This window comes from Oncorhynchus keta, chromosome 11 (assembly GCF_023373465.1).
Source record: "Oncorhynchus keta strain PuntledgeMale-10-30-2019 chromosome 11, Oket_V2, whole genome shotgun sequence".
Lineage (NCBI taxonomy): Eukaryota > Metazoa > Chordata > Actinopteri > Salmoniformes > Salmonidae > Oncorhynchus > Oncorhynchus keta.
In genome coordinates, this window is record NC_068431.1 from 14,329,016 (window position 1) to 14,348,581 (window position 19,566).

Here is a 19,566-nt window from a genome sequence, read left to right on the forward strand (position 1 = left end):
CATTTTCACCAAAAACCCAGTCAGGAGAGAAACATGGGGAGAGAATGTTCTGGTTACTCAGGCCCTTTCATAACACAATGAACAAATGCAAGGTACAAACAGTGGATCTGTTGTTCCATTTGTGAGATTTCTTCTTTGACATTCCTTGGTTCTCTGCTCTCTTTTCAGTACTCAAGCAGAATAGTTAGTCTTGGGAGTTGGCTCACCTCTGTAAAACATCTCAATGCATTACAATGTCTCAAAAATCCTAATGAAAATGTTCTTCACTCAGCCAAGAGCCAGTTAACTGAATTACACATTGAATAAAAGTGTTTTGCAATGGGGCTGGGATACTGAGGCTGGAGGTGTGAATACACCTATGATGGTGCATTGGAGTGCAGCACAGATGAGTCTTATCTAGAAGTGCTAATGACAACACACTGTCATGAAGTGTGTGATTAAACTAACAAGCACAGATTCAGGGCTCTGGGAAGTTGTTATCGCCAATAGATGGATGATGGAATATGAAGGATTTCCATTGTGTCAGAACATACTGTACCAAGAGCTTTACCCAACTCAGTAACCATGGAATCCGAGGGATACGGTATACAGTGGGGCAAAAAAGTATTTCGTCAGCCACCAATTGTGCAAGTTCTCCCACTTAAAAAGATGAGAGAGGCCTGTAATTTTCATCATAGGTACACTTCAACTATGACAGACAAAATGAGAAGAAAAAAAATCCAGAAAATCACATTGTAGGATTTTTAATGAATTTATTTGCTAATTATGGTGGAAAATAAGTATTTGGTCACCTACAAACAAGCAAGATTTCTGGCTCTCACAGACCTGTAACTTCTTCTTTAAGAGGCTCCTCTGTCCTCCACTCATTACCTGTATTAATGGCACCTGTTTGAACTTGTTATCAGTATAAAAGACACCTGTCCACAACCTCAAACAGTCACACTCCAAACTCCACTATGGCCAAGACCAAAGAGCTGTCAAAGGACACCAGAAACAAAATTCTAGACCTGTACCAGGCTTGGAAGACTGAATCTGCAATAGGTAAGCAGCTTGGGTTGAAGAAATCAACTGTGGTAGCAATTATTAGGAAATGGAAGACATACAAGACCACTGATAATCTCCCTCGATCTGGGGCTCCATGCAAGATCTCACCCCGTGGGGTCAAAATGATCACAAGAACGGTGAGCAAAAATCCCAGACCCACACCTAGTGAATGACCTGCAGAGAGCTGGGACCAAAGTAACAAAGTCTACCATCAGTAACACACTACGCCGCCAGGGACTCAAATCCTGCAGTGCCAGACGTGTCCCCTTGCTTAAGCCAGTACATGTCCAGGCCCGTCTGAAGTTTGCTAGAGGGCATTTGGATGATCCAGAAGAAGATTGGGAGAATGTCATATGGTCAGATGAAACCAAAATATAACTTTTTGGTAAAAACTCAACTCGTCGTGTTTGGAGGACAAAGAATGCTGAGTTGCATCCAAAGAACACCATACCTACTGTGAAGCATGGGGGTGGAAACATCATGCTTTGGGGCTGTTTTTCTGCAAAGGGACCAGGATGACTGATCCGTGTAAAGGAAAGAATGAATGGGGCCATGTATCGTGAGATTTTGAGTGAAAACCTCCTTCCATCAGCAAGGGCATTGAAGATGAAACGTGGCTGGGTCTTTCAGCATGACAATGATCCCAAACACATCGCCCGGGCAAGGCAATGAAGGAGTGGCTTCGTAAGAAGCATTTCAAGGTCCTGGAGTGGCCTAGCCAGTCTCCAGATCTCAACCCCATAGAAAATCTTTGGAGGGAGTTGAAAGTCCGTGTTGCACAGCAACTGCTCATCACTGCTCTAGAGGAGATCTGCATTGAGGAATGGGCCAAAATACCAGCAACAGTGTGTGAAAATCTTGTGAAGATTTACAGAAAATGTTTGACCTCTGTCATTGCCAACAAAGGGTATATAACAAAGTATTGAGATAAACTTTTGTTATTGACCAAATACTTATTTTCCACCATAATTTGCAAATAAATTCATTAAAGATCCTACAATGGGATTTTCTGGGTTTGTTTTTCTAATTTTGTCTGTCATAGTTGAAGTGTACCTATGATGAAAATTACAGGCCTCTCTCATCTTTTTAAGTGGGAGAACTTGCACAATTGGTGGCTGACTAAATACTTTTTTGCCCCAATGTATGGTGACACCACCAACACATTAAGACTTTATAGAGGGATTCAGGACAGCTTGGATCTTTTGGCCATTCTTGGACATTGTAAATGGACCTGATGTCGAATCAAATCAAATTTTATTTGTCACATGCACCAAATACAACAGGTGTAGTAGACCTTACCGTGAAATGCTTACTTACAAGCCCTTAACCAACAATGCAATTAAGAAAATATTTACTCAATAATCTAAAGTTTAAAAAATAAAAGTGACTATGCATAGATAATAAACAGCGAGTAGCAGCAGTGTAAAGTCCGGGTGGCCATTTGATTAATTGTTCAGCAGTCCCCTCTGTTCTAATAATAGAACTAGAATGAAGATTGAAATAGTTAAACATACTTGTTCTGTAGTTCTAATCTACTGCAGAGTCGATTGAGCCAATAGCATTCAGGTGCTGTTCCTACTTTTCAGCAGAACCCAGTTGTCAACGGAAATCCCCCAGAGACAGCTGGATGAAAGAGAAATCTGTGTATGTCCCCCAGACAGATCTAAAGTATCCGTGCCTAATTTGGTAATGGGAGGCCCATCAAAATGTACAACTTAGAATGTGACACTGGAGTACAGTAATGTTATTGTAGCTACTACCCCCATTGAGAACATGCTACAGCTGCAGGGCCTAGCTAAGCACAAGAGGACTGTTTCCTATACTGAAAGGTTTAAATTGGCCTTCATCGCAGTTGCATCATGTGAAAACTGCTATCAGATGTATTTTTTTTATTCACATTTTCCTCACGTACCAGATGAAGGACAATTCAATTGTCTTCAGAAAAACAATTAGGATGTATTTGAAAACACTCCTTAAAGTAGTTCTGTTAAATATGATCTCTAATTGAATTCTTATCGTCAACTCCAATGATTCATAAAACATTTATTTTTTTATTTAACCTTTATTTAACTCGGCAAGTCAGTTAAGAACAAATTGTTATTTACAATGACGGCCTACTCTGACCAAACCCAGACAACGCTGGGCCAATTGTGCGCTGCCCTATGGGACTCCTGATCAAGGCCAGATTTGACACAGCCTGGATTTAAACCAGGTACTATAGTGACACCTCTTGCACTGTGATGCAGTGCCTTCAAATGCTGCGGCACTCGGGAGCATCGATATCCAAATACCAGTATAATGTACAGACCCCCAAATCAGTTACTTCAATATCAGTTCAAATACTACAAACAATTCTGGGATGATTTGATGTTAACTTTAAAACTATATATTTGAGCATAATGTTATCAGGTGGGAAAATCACTGCTTGTCTGTTGATAGTAATTATGTCACGTTTCCATAAGCTATCATTTCCTGGGTTTGTGTCTGGGGCTAATGAGGCACAGCCCGTCCCAACTCCCTCCTATCCAGCCACACACACCATTCTTACAATCACTACACCAAATGAAGACTCATTATGGTAGCTAACACTGACTGCCTTAACGTAGTCCTCACACCATTTTGCTTGTTATCGCCATAGAGAAGGTACTAGGATCTATCCCTGTGGAATAAGATGAAAATGCCTCTGTTTGTTCATTTCTTGGAGGGTAAGATTGCAGTTTAGCTGACATTGTATAAAATGGCCTCACGGTGCTCTGTCCTGAGGACACAGAGCTATTAGTGACAGATCACCTGACCTGTGGTGACCTGGTACTCCCTAATTAGCTCACCTCTGGCATCAGCTCTATTTGTGTACCCAGTTAAGCCTAACTAAATGGGATCAGACAGATTAGAAACATTATGATTGTTTAACGGGATACTTTGGGATTTGGGCCATTTATCTACTTTCCTGGAGTCAGATGAACTCGTAGATACCATTTTTATTTCTCTTTTAATGTCTCTTTTATGTCCAGTACAAAGGAAGTTTTGCAAGCCAATGTTAACTAGCATTAGTGCAATGACTGGAAGTCTATGGGTATCTGCTAGCATGCTAGTTAGTAATGGTGCTAGCGCTAGTTAGCAACCTCCTTTCAAACTGCAAGCAGACATAAAAATGGTATCCACAAGTTCATCTGAATCTGGGGAAGTAGATAAAGCGCCTCATTGTCAAAATCCCTAAGTATTTTAAGTATTGTTTTCCATCAATTATTAAATACAGCTTAGGACAGATAAGGCTAATTTGAGAGGCACAAGACTGTTGATTTCATTTGTATTAACCGCAGGAGGTTGGTGGCACCTTAATTGGGGAGGACGGGCTCATGGTAATGACTGGAGCGGAATCCGTGGAATAGTATCAAATAATCAAACACATGGTTTCTATGTGTTTGATGCCATTCCAATGTGGTCCTTCTGTAGCTCAGTTGGTAGAGCATGGCGCTTGTAACGCCAGGGTAGTGGGTTCAATCCCCGGGACCACCCATACGTAGAATGTATGCACACATGACTGTAATGCTTTGGATAAAAGCGTCTGCTAAATGGCATATATTATTATTATTATTATTAATCCTGCCGTTCCAGACATTAGTTCAGATACCTGTGCCTGTTGGAAAGCGGGTGATAAGAAAAAGGACCAGTAGGTCTACAGTACACAGAGGGAAAGAGGGTGTCCTGTTTCTTTACAACTAGCATGGGATGGCAAATGATACCAGTCAAAATCCAAAATCCATGATAAAAGCAGAGCAGTTAAATTGTAAAATGGGACTACAGAGGCCTACTGAAATTCTAGACACACTGAGCTGCATGCAGGTAGGAATTTAAGGAAGCAGGTGATATAAATGCTTTTGAAAAAGTTGTATTATCCCCAGGTCACCCACTACAGTAGGCTTATTCCCTGTGCCTGTTGGAAAGAAACGTGCTGTTTAGGATTAAGAATAGGTCCAGTATCCAAAGTGCTTTCCATAAAAGTCACTTCAATGAAGGCTGGTAGTCACACAAGACACCTGTAGGTCACAGTAATAGACATCCTGAGGGGTTATACTGTAGATGCAGTTTGTCTGACATACATTACATACCAAAAAGTATGTGGACACCTGCTTGTCGAACATCTCATTCCACGAACTTGAAGGGGTTTCCACATACTTTTTTTTGTCCATGTAGTGTATTGCTTGTGTTCTTTTGTCCATGTAGTGTATTGCTTGTGTTCTTTTGTCCATGTAGTGTATTGCTTGTGTTTTTTTGTCCATGTAGTGTATTGCTTGTGTTTTTTTGTCCATGTAGTGTATTGCTTGTGTTTTTTTGTCCATGTAGTGTATTGCTTGTGTTCTTTTGGTCATGTAGTGTATTGCTTGTGTTTTTTTGTCCATGTAGTGTATTGCTTGTGTTTTTTGTCCATGTAGTGTATTGCTTGTGTTCTTTTGGTCATGTAGTGTATTGCTTGTGTTTTTTTGTCCATGTAGTGTATTGCTTGTGTTTTTTTGTCCATGTAGTGTATTGCTTGTGTTCTTTTGGTCATGTAGTGTATTGCTTGTGTTTTTTTGTCCATGTAGTGTATTGCTTGTGTTTTTTTGTCCATGTAGTGTATTGCTTGTGTTCTTTTGGTCATGTAGTGTATTGCTTGTGTTTTTTTGTCCATGTAGTGTATTGCTTGTGTTTTTTTGTCCATTGCTTGTGTTTTTTGTCATGTAGTGTATTGCTTGTGTTTTTTGTCCATGTAGTGTATTGCTTGTGTTTTTTGTCCATGTAGTGTATTGCTTGTGTATTTTTGTTTTTTGTCCATGTAGTGTATTGCTTGTGTAGTGTATTGCTTGTGTTTTTTGTCCATGTAGTGTATTGCTTGTGTTTTTGTCCATGTAGTGTATTGCTTGTGTTTTTTGTCCATGTAGTGTATTGCTTGTGTTTTTTGTCCATGTAGTGTATTGCTTGTGTTTTTTTGTCCATGTAGTGTGTTTTTTGCTTGTGTTTTTTGTCCATGTAGTGTATTGCTTGTGTTTTTTGTCCATGTAGTGTATTGCTTGTGTTCTTTTGTCCATGTAGTGTATTGCTTGTGTTTTTTGTCCAGTGTATTGCTTGTGTTTTTTGTATTGCTTGTGTTTTTTGTCCATGTAGTGTATTGCTTGTGTTTTTTGTCCATGTAGTGTATTGCTTGTGTTTTTTTGTCCATGTAGTGTATTGCTTGTGTTTTTTGTCCATGTAGTGTATTGCTTGTGTTCTTTTGTCCATGTAGTGTATTGCTTGTGTTTTTTGTCCATGTAGTGTATTGCTTGTGTTTTTTGTCCATGTAGTGTATTGCTTGTGTTTTTTTGTCCATGTAGTGTATTGCTTGTGTTTTTTTGTCCATGTAGTGTATTGCTTGTGTTTTTTTGTCCATGTAGTGTATTGCTTGTGTTTTTTGTCATGTAGTGTATTGCTTGTGTTTTTTTGTCCATGTAGTGTATTGCTTGTGTTTTTTGTCCATGTAGTGTATTGCTTGTGTTTTTGTCCATGTAGTGTATTGCTTGTGTTTTTTGTCCATGTAGTGTATTGCTTGTGTTTTTTGTCCATGTAGTGTATTGCTTGTGTTTTTTGTCCATGTAGTGTATTGCTTGTGTTTTTTGTCCATGTAGTGTATTGCTTGTGTTTTTTGTCCATTTTATTCCATGTAGTGTATTGCTTGTGTTTTTTGTCATGTAGTGTATTGCTTGTGTTTTTTGTCCATGTAGTGTATTGCTTGTGTTTTTTGGTCATGTAGTGTATTGCTTGTGTTTTTTGTCCATGTAGTGTATTGCTTGTGTTTTTTGTCCATGTAGTGTATTGCTTGTGTTCTTTTGTCCATGTAGTGTATTGCTTGTGTTTTTTGTCCATGTAGTGTATTGCTTGTGTTCTTTTGTCCATGTAGTGTATTGCTTGTGTTTTTTGTCCATGTAGTGTATTGCTTGTGTTCTTTTGTCCATGTAGTGTATTGCTTGTGTTTTTTTGTCCATGTAGTGTATTGCTTGTGTTCTTTTGTCCATGTAGTGTATTGCTTGTGTTTTTTTGTCCATGTAGTGTATTGCTTGTGTTTTTTTGTCCATGTAGTGTATTGCTTGTGTTTTTTTGTCCATGTAGTGTATTGCTTGTGTTCTTTTGTCCATGTAGTGTATTGCTTGTGTTTTTTTGGTCATGTAGTGTATTGCTTGTGTTTTTTTGTCCATGTAGTGTATTGCTTGTGTTCTTTTGTCCATGTAGTGTATTGCTTGTGTTCTTTTGGTCATGTAGTGTATTGCTTGTGTTCTTTTGGTCATGTAGTGTATTGCTTGTGTTCTTTTGGTCATGTAGTGTATTGCTTGTGTTTTTTTTGTCCATGTAGTGTATTGCTTGTGTTTTTTTGTCCATGTAGTGTATTGCTTGTGTTTTTTTGTCCATGTAGTGTATTGCTTGTGTTTTTTTGTCCATGTAGTGTATTGCTTGTGTTTTTTTGGTCATGTAGTGTATTGCTTGTGTTTTTTTGTCCATGTAGTGTATTGCTTGTGTTCTTTTGTCCATGTAGTGTATTGCTTGTGTTCTTTTGTCCATGTAGTGTATTGCTTGTGTTTTTTGTTTTTGTGTTTTTTGTCCATGTAGTGTATTGCTTGTGTTATTTTGTCCATGTAGTGTATTGCTTGTGTTTTTTGGTCATGTAGTGTATTGCTTGTGTTTTTTGTCCATTATTTTGTCCATGTAGTGTATTGCTTGTGTCCATGTAGTGTATTTTTGTTTTTTGTCATGTAGTGTATTGCTTGTGTTTTTTGGTCATGTAGTGTATTGCTTGTGTTTGTGTTATTTTGTTCCATGTAGTGTATTGCTTGTGTTATTTTGTCCATGTAGTGTATTGCTTGTGTTTTTTTGGTCATGTAGTGTATTGCTTGTGTTCTTTTGGTCATGTTATTGCTTGTGTTTTTTGTCCATGTTTGTATTGCATGTGTTTTTTTGTCCATGTAGTGTATTGCTTGTGTTTTTTTGTCCATGTAGTGTATTGCTTGTGTTCTTTTGTCCATGTAGTGTATTGCTTGTGTTTTTTTGGTAATGTAGTGTATTGCTTGTGTAATCACAACATAGTCTATAGTCATGGACAGTTTAACCCAATGGGCAACATGGGCCGTGCTTCTGGCATGCTAAACAGTGACTTACTTGATTTAATCCCTTGGCTCCTATAATAAGCATAGGCCATTGATGATTGTCCTCCATATGCTATACTGTAGTTGTGTATGTTTGCTTCTTTGACAACAGTTGTTGAGTATATCAAGTGATAAGAAAGAGAGGACACACTGAGAGAGACAAATGAACAATACACGTATGTTGAGTATGGTGGGTTTGCAATAGGTAAACTGTTTGACAGTAGTGTCATCCACCTATACCGAATTGCATGCAATGTTGTCAGAAATTATAATTGAGCTCTGACTTGCAAAGCGCTGATTTGACCATCCACTACAAGTTGTAAGTATGATTGCCAGAAATGGTTGCAATATGGATCAAGCACTACACATACCCTTTGATAAGGCACACCAATGTGATAAAGCTTAATACACCTATGCCCATTGTTTTGTATGGCCCCGACCTAGGGCCCACCTTAATCCAGCACTGTCTGCACATGGATTATTAGCTATTCATATTGTGATAATCCACTCAACGCAGATCACCTAACCTGTGATGCTCTATTGGTCTTTTGGAAGCAGAGACATCACAACACAAGCTGCCCGGGTGGGTTGGGGTCGAAGGGAGGTCCACCAGACTACAGGTATCTCTCATTGTTGGACTACTTCCTGCTGGCAAAGCTTTGGCACTTTCTGGGTTTACAGATACTCCTTGGGGATTAGCTACATCAGAAGGCATATGTTTCCCCTGGGTGCCCTATGAGTGGCCGTGGAGCATGGCCCAGTGTAAACCAAGTAGTTGGAGTGAAAGTTGGATGAGTATGTTATTACTATACAATTAATACCAGAGATTCTGAGGTGCTTACGAAGTCACTAACGGTGGTTATAGAGTTCCTACTCATGTAATATATATATATATATATATAATATATAATTCAAATAGATAGTAATACAATTGTAATAACAAATATATCCCTCAAAATGTGTCAACATAAAATCCCTTAGCCAGTTGTTAGGACAGTTCAAACCTTATGTTGTACCTAGCCATGCCAGCCCATATATACAGTGTTGTTCTTTCACAGGGGTTTACTTGTTATGACTACCTAGGATGCACCCTTATGTTGCCTTTCTCTGATAACCATGAGCTGCAGTCAAGGTGAGCTCCTTACATTTCATGCGTTTCATTTACGTGTTCCCAGATGCATATGAAAAGCCTGGCCTACTGAATTCTTGAGAACAGAATCCTTTTAAATGAGGTTTGAATCATGTTAAAGGCTGGCATATGTGTGAACACAATAGAACACACAGTGCAGACATTTTGATCTAGGCCAGAGACTCCATGGCCACGTTTTCTACGATGGTGATTGAATGAAGACTGATCTATCACCCTCCATTTTTCACCCTCAGGCAGCACACAAGACAGAAGCGATGTGAGCCCTTAAACCATCCGCTTCCTTCTCAAGTGTTCATATTTTATTGGTGCAATGGGTGCCTTTTCGTGACAAGTCAATTGAGCATTTCTTTCTACAGATTGTGGAGTTAGCAGTGAACCAGAGATAGTCCATATGTGTCTCTCTATTATTGCCTTTATTGCACTGCTTCTATGTAAATATAAAAGTCTACCATTTTGAAAAGTCGTGATTTAGATACAGGAATCAACAATTACTTTTGAATCATGATTTTAATTGCTAAGGGGGCGGTACATATGAGACCAATGGGTTTCATTGAAGTTCTACATCCATCACCTTAAAAACATTCTGGGAATGAGGACGTTTTGGATCTTGTAATATATAAGGTTCATGCATCAATAGGCTACGTCTTCACGTGCCATTTATACAGTACATAAACATAATCATTTAGAATGATATGGTATGCTATGCATCTATTTTCAAGACATTAGCTTTACATATTGTTCACATCTGAATAGCTTTGCCCAGTAGCCTACATCACCATTATAATATTCATTATACAGCGGATAAACCCGTGGAAATAATGGACATCCTTACCTGACCACTGTTTTTATTCTAACCTCCCAAAAACACGACTATATCTATTGGAGTCACATTAAGCTTTACAGTTACGGATCCAATACCACTCATCCAAGGTGCCAACAATGTGCGAAATACCTTCCTTGACAAGTAACTAAACGAGCCCTGGTTCTGTAACAAGCCATCCTAATAAACGGCAGGGTGTTATCCTGTCCGATAGAAAGCATAAAAGGAAGATCAGAGGAAAACATAAGATTGAAATAACTGGGCCGGACGCTCATTCTAGTATCCAAAAACAAAATATTTGCCCGGCCACACATGTATGTGTCGACGGCATTTTAATAAAAGCCTGGTATTATTTTCTCCTTACCTTGTAGGAAGATTAGCGAGTAAAAACACCCAAAGAAATAGCTTTAGAGAGAAGAAAGGCTTCGCCATCGCTTTCGAGCATTTAGATGCTACATTTGGAGGAGCAATGATCACCATCTTCTTTTCGTCTTTATTGCAGATGGACTACTGTCTATCCTCACTGTGGTACATCACGCACATAGCATAGGCTAAACAACTTGTGTTAGCGTTCGGTTCGGAAAATGTAGACCCTCTGCGGTGTTGAGCAAAACGGACACAAAACCGATTGAATCTAATCAAGCTTCCCGGACTTTAAGAAATAACAGTAACAACTACATAAATGCAGCGGCAACGGAATAGCCTAAAATCCAGCAACTGAGAAATATATTGGAGCGTCAATCTAAATCTGAATGCAGATTAACTCTGGGGTCAAAGAGGAATTGATGCACGTTGCCGCAGCACAGATGAACACATGCGTGGTTTCATTGCGCGGATGCAGAGCTGTAGAGAGAAAAATAAACCTTAGCTTGCTACTATACTTAAAAATGTACCCTAAATCGTTTTTTTTTGTGTGTGTTATTTCCCTAAAATAGAAATGCCGCATTATATGTTTAGAGGGAGTTGTTAGTTTCGATACGGTTTTGAATTGTGTGCGATTAAATAAAGCCAACAAACAGCTGATATGCCGGTGATAATTAGGCTATAGGTAAATCTTGCCCATTTTAAACAATTATGGGAACAATATGTGATTCATTGAGCTGAAAGATGTGATCTTGCGTATTCTATAAACGATCCGTCACCACCACGGACAGATCGTTCTGCTTTCAGCACCCCCGTTAAAATGCAAACTAGACCGTCTGGCTTTCCCTGTAAACAAATTATTGAGTTGATTGATTCATTGATTTATTGATTGATTATAACATAATAATCAATAATTTACTATCTTTAACAAATATATATATTTCCGTAGTAAATAACATGTTTAATACTTTTTAGTTGTCAAAGTGCGTGATACTGGCTATTTTGTCTTGGTCTTGGAGGTTTGTAGTTCAGGGCTATTTTAACAACCCACCCTGTGTTGTTGTTAATTGTAATTTACGAACAGTGTGGTGGTGTTCAATAGTCTCTTTTGGAGAGTCTCCAAATTTGTTCAGCACATGGATTAATGTCTATATTTATGTTCCTATTTCCTGTCATTCATGCTGAGGTCTCAGTTGGTTAATTAACAACAATAACGTAACATCAGATAATAGGCTATCCTTTGTTTGACAAATTATCTGATTCAGTCTGGGTCATTTCAAACATGGGAGACATGTATTTGGTCAGTCCCAGTTTACTTTTGCCTGAGGGATGAACCCCCAAAAAAAAAAAATGTTGAAATATAATTTATGCACATAATTACGTTCGTGACGTCAAAGGCTTCACGTGTACTTACTTAGCTTTGCTTCTCTACTGAATAAAGTGTAGTAGGGGTATATAAGCAGCAGTCACTTAAAGTTTGCCACTTAGTCTCTGATATAAAGCAGCATGATGCTCCCTGGAAGCCTATGTACAGTACACTGTCCACATGCATTCATTTGTTGAACACTGGCACACCTAAGCATCAAAGTCACAGTACAGTAGCCTATATTTCGTACAGTACCTTATATTTCTGTAATGTATTCCACAGGAAATTGCTTCAATTCAAGTACAACAAGATACGATATGTATTGAAATCCACCAAATGCATCGCCTGGCCAACACCATGGGACACGTGACATTTGAACCTGCTGTATGTGCTGTCCTGTAGAGTTTTCCCCTTCACAAACCAGCCATTCAAATGTAAGATGCTCTGTGATGTATGAAAACTAAAAGTGTTCTTGCTTTTTCAAACAAAAACAATATGCTCAAAACAAACGGTGTCAGAAAACCTCACTCACCAGAAGTAAATGGCACCAGATGTATCCAGTATTCTACATATTGTAATGGGTTGCCTGCCACAATCCCTCTGAACACTTAGCCCACATCCATACACAACAACAGACACACACCACTCTTTAAAAATGAGGGTCCTATGAGGATAGTGCACATGAACTCTTTGCCTGTATCAATTCAATGTTGCATGGTAAAAACTGCTTCATTCAGATACACACGAGGATCCAGTGTCCTTGCATCGACCCCTCTGCAAATCAGCAATGACAGTTCAGTTAAGTTTTACTATTTGTTTTGACTGAATCCAATTGAATGGCTAGCCTTACCAGCTGCCTCTGCCATGTATGGATGGGGAGGTTCCTTGGTTTAATCAACAAAACCATGTACTCATTTGTACCAATTTAAGCTTGGAGTGCTACAATTATCTCAAGAAAATCTAATGCTGGTTCACCAGATTTACAATAGAACTCCTTGAAAAATGTTGTATTCAACAACCACCTTGAATAAAAAGGAAGAGAGTTGGTTGAAATATCTTGCATTATCCTAGCAACAGTTTTAAACACAATTCCTCCACCTCGCCTGAAGCTTTTCTTCAAATGTCAGATTCACAATGTACTGCACGCAACATGTGGAAATGCTAACAGTTTTAGGCCATTTTTAATCACCAGCCATATATCTACACTAATGATTAACTACATTTAGAGCGATCACAACAAATCACCATACTGCCATGTTTACAAAACCCAGCTTCTTGTGCTTTTTGCACTGACCTGAGAAATGATTGGAATTTGAGTATAATCAAATACAGAAACTAGACACAGGCAAGCCTGGTGTTCTCCAGCCATGCCACCTACAGTACACTCACTAAAGTATCTGCTTTGTTCATTATCATTATATTGTTAATGTAAATGTTTTTTTTTTAATGTACATTTTGTCTGTAATGTCTTTTTCGTTATGTGTAAGACTAGATGTGTCCATTGCCGTCGGCTAATGGGGATCCTAATAAATCGAATCAACATTGTATTTCCCATCAGTGACTCGCAAAAAGGGATTCTGAATCATTTCCTCATCATAACCCCAAATAAATACAGTTGTCGGGTACCAGCGTAAAACCATGGTTCATTGTTCCTTTGTCTAAGGACAAAATACATCAACACCAAAAAACAGATGATTTTTCGATCATGTGTGTGACAGTGAAACAGCATGGAGATGTGTTGAGCAGAGGGTGTGTTGGGGTCTGATACACAAGGGCAAAGAAGACAGAGGATGACATTATTATTCATCTCCTACTGTCCTTGTTACTTTATATTCTCACAGTGACCAGTTTTTACACTTAGCCACCGCATGGTACCTTGACATCCACTGGGTAGTGAAGAAGTCTACACTGAGCTTTGAGCCTGTGTAGTTGGATGCTGATTTCAGATAATGATACCTTTACATCCAGTGGGTATAACATCTATACTTAAGTATTACATGTCAGGATGAACCACATACTACAGATCTGAGCCTGTGTATTACTATAACAAATTGAGAGGAGGAAGATTACACTGCCTTAGTACACGACCCAGGTTGCGGTTTTTATCAATCGTTGTCTGCAGATTAATGAGATTCTTCTTGTTTAATTCAGTGTTATATAAGTGACCCAGCTCTCCAGGTCACCTCAGACAGATTAACACGATAAACAAAGGACTTTAAAACAGCATGGCATGATTGTTGGAAGTGTTTGACTGGAGATTTTATATACACATTCCAAGGCCTTTTCTTTCAGCTAATCTCTGTATCATACAGATTAATTCCAATAATTGCTCACATACATTGCTGAATTATCAGTTATCGTAGGGTTTAATTACTTATCTACATGGGCCCTATATGCTGATATGAAGACAACAAACATAAGACCAAATGTGTAATTTGCATGGTGGAGGGAAACATCCTTTGTTTATAGATCACCGATAGACTTCATTCTTCATCAGCTTCATTAGAATCAGCCACAGCATAACTCACTTATACTGAAGCCAGTTTGCTACAGCAGGAAAAGAATCCTGCAGCAACAGGAAATGTGAACTATTATGTGGATTATAATTTATGGATGTTTTTGTAAGGGTTGATGCCTTTTTCTTAAGGGAAAATCAAGTCATTTCAAAGTGGAAATTAAAAACTTCAGAAACCTTTTTAAACCTCAAATACACTACAGGTTTTACATTTCCTACATTGCAGGAAAGTTTTCCTGCAACAGGGTCATCAAATTAAGATCCAACATCTGCATTTTGCCAGTTACCCACTCCTTCCCATACCCAGCCTCCATGTTCTGCAGTCGTCAGATTCCTCTCTGTGTGCCGTCATTACCCACAGGATAAACAGGCACCAGTGTACTGATGTGATTCTGTCTGACTACTCACATGGACCGAGACTCTATTTCCTGTTGTTCAGCTGATAACATCCATAATAACACTTACCCCAGGTACTGATGCATCAGCATCACACTCCCAGGCAGACCTCCATGTCATTGGTACTGTCATGGACACCTCTCAGGTCACTACTAATCTCCTAAAGATGGTACAGAGATTTCATATTGATTTGGTTGGATGTTGGTTAGATGCTGATTTTCCAGCGGTCATTGCTGCTCAGTTTAATTCGTTCAATGTTTCAGGCAAAATAACCTCTGACGTAATTCCAATGCTACCTTTGATGCAGCACTGCACTTGTGTATTTGTGTATGATAGTCAATGAATAAAAGTATAACTGTATCCTTTTAATGAACATGAATGCTTGTAATTACTTTATACAATCAAACTACTGTTGCTACACAATACACAATAACCATTGGAGATGGACCAATATAGGAATTTACTCATGGTGCTACCTGGGCATTCAGTCAAGGCAAGCACAGGTTATAGGGGATTTTGATAGAGGCAGGTTGGTTTAGCGGTCACAGCACAAGGCTGAGTTGGGGAACACTGCCTTAGCACGCAGGCACCTGTGTTGTACTTTCTCCCTGGACTCTCTCCCTGGACTCTCTCTCTGGACTCTCTCTCTCTGGACTCTCTCTCTGGACTCTCTCCCTGGACTCTCTCTCTGGACTCTCTCCCTGGACTCTCTCTCTGGACTCTCTCCCTGGACTCTCTCCCTCGACTCTCTCCCTGGACTCTCTCTCTGGACTCTCTCTCTGGACTCTCTCCCTGGACTCTCTCTCTGGACTCTCTCCCTGGACTCTCTCCCTGGACTCTCTCCCTGGACTCTCTCTCTGGACTCTCTCTCTGGACTCTCTCTCTGGACTCTCTCCCTGGACTCTCTCTCTGGACTCTCTCTCTGGACTCTCTCTCTGGACTCTCTCCCTGGACTCTCTCTCTGGACTCTCTCCCTGGACTCTCTCCCTGGACTCTCTCCCTGGACTCTCTCTCTGGACTCTCTCCCTGGACTCTCTCCCTGGACTCTCTCTCTGGACTCTCTCCCTGGACTCTCTCTCTGGACTCTCTCCCGGGACTCTCTCCCTGGACTCTCTCTCTGGACTCTCTCCCTGGACTCTCTCCCTGGACTCTCTCTCTAGACTCTCTCCATGGACTCTCTCTCTGGACTCTCTCCCGGGACTCTCTCCCTGGACTCTCTCTCTGGACTTTCTCCCTGGACTCTCTCCCTGGACTCTCTCTCTGGACTCTCTCTCTCTGGACTCTCTCTCTGGACTCTCTCCCTGGACTCTCTCTCTGGACTCTCTCCCTGGACTCTCTCTCTGGACTCTCTCCCTGGACTCTCTCTCTGGACTCTCTCCCTGGACTCTCTCCCTGGACTCTCTCCCTGGACTCTCTCCCTGGACTCTCTCTCTGGACTCTCTCCCGGGACTCTCTCCCTGGACTCTGTCCCTAGACTCTGTCCAGGGAGTGCCTCTACACACTCTCCCTAATACTCACCTGCAATATGCACCTCAGCGACAACCACTTTACATGTAAGCCTCCTCTTAGCTACACCACCCCTTCATACTCACTTGACTAGATGAACTGAAGTAATTGTTAAGTTGTTGTGTTTTATAGTGTTGTTCCTGTTCAATTTGAATCCTTCAACTCCGTCATTGATTGCATCACCAATATTTTTAAATGATTTTGCATCATGTATTTTTAAGGGCATCCTTTTAAAGAGAATCTTATGCATCATTGATAGGCTGAAATTTTGGAGACGGGGCACTTTGAATACATGATGAAGATGCCATACTTAGGTTACACCACTAGCCTTTCAGGTAGATATTCTTATTACGTTCTAATGAGCGCAATCGGTTCTGAATCATTTACTCTGTTGACATAATAAGGGAACACAACATAGAGGCTGGGTTGCTGGTAGATAATGGAGTTGTATAGTAAGTGGGGTCCTCTTCAGCAACAGGAGGGAGGACTGGGTAGGTTTGCCCTTCCACAATGGCATCATCATTTTACTCCAGATGCGTAGCCAACAGGAGTCATTGTGGATTTACAACTGCCACAAATGCTGTCACACCATCACTCCACTACAGACATGTCATCAGTATGCTGATTGGCTATATGTGATGTTTAATAGCGTCAATAGCAAGTTGATAGTATGCATTATGAATGGCTATTGTTTTAATGGATAACTGTTCAGCATTTGTTCAGCAAACGAACACCAAATAAAGCATTGTAGACACAAAGAAAATGTGGACTCCATGAGTATAAATCCAGTCAGAGCATTGTTTTAGAAGTAGGTTAAGCCCCGCATTACCGTTGGTCAAACATAGGCTACGTGAAGAGAGGAGCAGACATGTTTGTCTCCAGTGAGTGCTTCCTTACAGTATGGACATGGGCTTCTTGGGCCTTTACAGATACTAGACAATGTATTGTCTGCCAGGCAGAGTTCATTTCAAAACCTCCGAATAACTCAAATCACTGTGCATACCAACTAGATATATCAATTATCATTCGGTTTCTGAAAAACTATATCTGAACACACAGATCAAAATCAAGATAAAATCAGGAATAATATTTACATGTCTCCTAATCCCTCAGGGGACATATTCCTCTGCCTATATAGATCTAGGACACAGACAGCTCCCAGTTGAGGACTTTCATTAAAGGTTTGGCAATGACAACACCAACAAACATGCCTCCAAGACTGTTAAGCCATATCACTGTACCCAGGAAGTCTATCTATACAGTGTGTCTATGGCTCACATATTGTCTGTTAACTATTTACAATACCTTTAGAAAGTATTCACACTCCTCTTGACTTATTCCGCATTTTGTTGTTAAACAGCCTGAATTCAAAATTGATTTTAAAAAATCTCACCCATCTACAAACAATACATCACAATGACAAATTGATAACATGCTTTTCGAAATTTGATGCATCTGAGCTGAATTAAAGGGGGGTGAATGTTTATGTAAATGAGATATTTAGGTAATACATTTCATGTTTCACTTTGTCTTTATGGGGTGTCGTGTTTAGATCGGTGATACAAAAATATATTTTAATCCATTTTGAATTCAGGCTGTAACAAAACAAAATGTGGATTAAGTCAAGGAGTATGATACTCTCTGAAGGCACCGTATTCTAAACCTATCCAAATGAAATCAATTCAGTGCACCTCAAACCCCTCTTCCACCTCTGGTGTGTCCTGATATTCCACACATGGGATGGAGGCCAGTGCAGATACATTTAACACTTTAGTAGCCTATCACAACAAGGATGGTACTGTAGTCATCAGAACATAATCATGCCATGAGAGGTTGACAACCCAACAAGTTTGAAACTGGAGTTGAATGGAAAAATACACTCCTGCACTTTGTAAGCACACTAAAGCTACTTTATGTATGATTCTGCAAGGCTGGCAACTCCTTCCTCCAGGTCTGTGAGCAGTGGGGTGCCTGGCTACACCTAACCTCTCTCTCTCTCTCTCTCCCTCTCCCTCTCCCTCTCCCTCTCTCTCTCTCTCCCTCTCTCTCTCTGCTGTGATTATGGAAGACGTCAACAGGCTGATTTAAACCCTGCTCTGATACAGTATTTGGTCTGCTTCCGTTAAGCAGGTATAATCTCCCCTCCCTAAGGTAGATCATACCGGGTTATTCCTTTCGGCTTAGACATTGTTTGCAGGGCCTTGATGCTCTCTGTAGGGAGGTTGCCATTCAAATTGACATCAGAACAATCAACTGGTATGCAGTGATACTTTTTAGCTTTATCCAAAAGGAGATTATAGATGGCGAAGAGGTGATTAGCCACATTACCATATTACAAGGAAAGAATAAAGTATTGTAGACTACATTCTTAGAAAAAAAGGTGCTATCTATAACCTAAAAGTATTTTTCAGCTGTCCCCATAGGAGAACCCTTTGAATAAACCTTTTTGGTTTCAGTTAGAACCCTTTTTGGTTCAATGTAAAACACTTTCGCAAGAGGGATTCACATGGAACCAAAAAGTGATCTAGGAGAACCAAAAACCGTTCTAGCAGGACAGTGGAATAATTATTTTGGAACACTTTTTCTAAGAGTGTAGAGTATTGTAAACAAAGAAATGACTGTTCTGATTCAATCTGTGCAAAAAGCCTGTCTCTTCATTCCTAAACTAACCCTAAATCAAATGCATCATTTGATAAGTGTCTGCTAAATGACTCAAATGTAAATGTAATGCATAGACACATACAGTATGTCATTCTGTTGACAAAATATTCAGCTGGTTTAAGATGTTGTCAAAGTGCAATCATTAATCAGATGAACATGTCCTCAGGTAAACTATTCCACACCCTGTGGATTTATCTTATTACAAGTTTAAATCCTCAACTCCTCATGTACTTGTTTTTACCACAATCTCTCAAGTTATGAAACTTTAATTTTCATAATTTGATTCCAACAGGTTTGCTTGATTAAACTCAAATCAAATTTTCTTGTAAGAAGCCAGTATGTCTTTTTTTTATTTAAACTGTCTTCCAAATATATATCCTCATCCATAAATATAACTAGGTGATCCTCTGGAATAAAGGCCCTATCTTGTCATGCAACTAGACATGTTTGTTGTGGGTAAATGCATACATGAGAAGAGTTACAAATCAAATAGTAAAAAATAGAGTTACTACTCACCTATAATATGTTGATATTTGACAAACGACTTCCCCTGCTAATAATAAGGAATTATTGCTAAGATCAACATTACATTAGCAA

At 39.6% G+C, this 19,566-nt stretch overlaps 1 protein-coding gene across 2 annotated transcripts in view; it reads right to left on the reverse strand.

Moving 5' to 3' along the window:
- The window catches only part of LOC118372923 (gamma-aminobutyric acid receptor subunit gamma-2), a 97,858-nt gene extending 86,903 nt beyond the window's left edge, over positions 1-10,955 (reverse strand). For both annotated transcript variants that reach the window (XM_052529470.1, XM_052529469.1), the window contains exon 1: positions 10,527-10,955. In XM_052529470.1, the coding sequence (XP_052385430.1) occupies positions 10,527-10,642 (116 nt within the window). In that variant the 5' untranslated portion in view covers positions 10,643-10,955. The remainder of the gene's footprint in view (positions 1-10,526) is intronic.
- Positions 10,956-19,566: the final 8,611 nt, after the last annotated feature.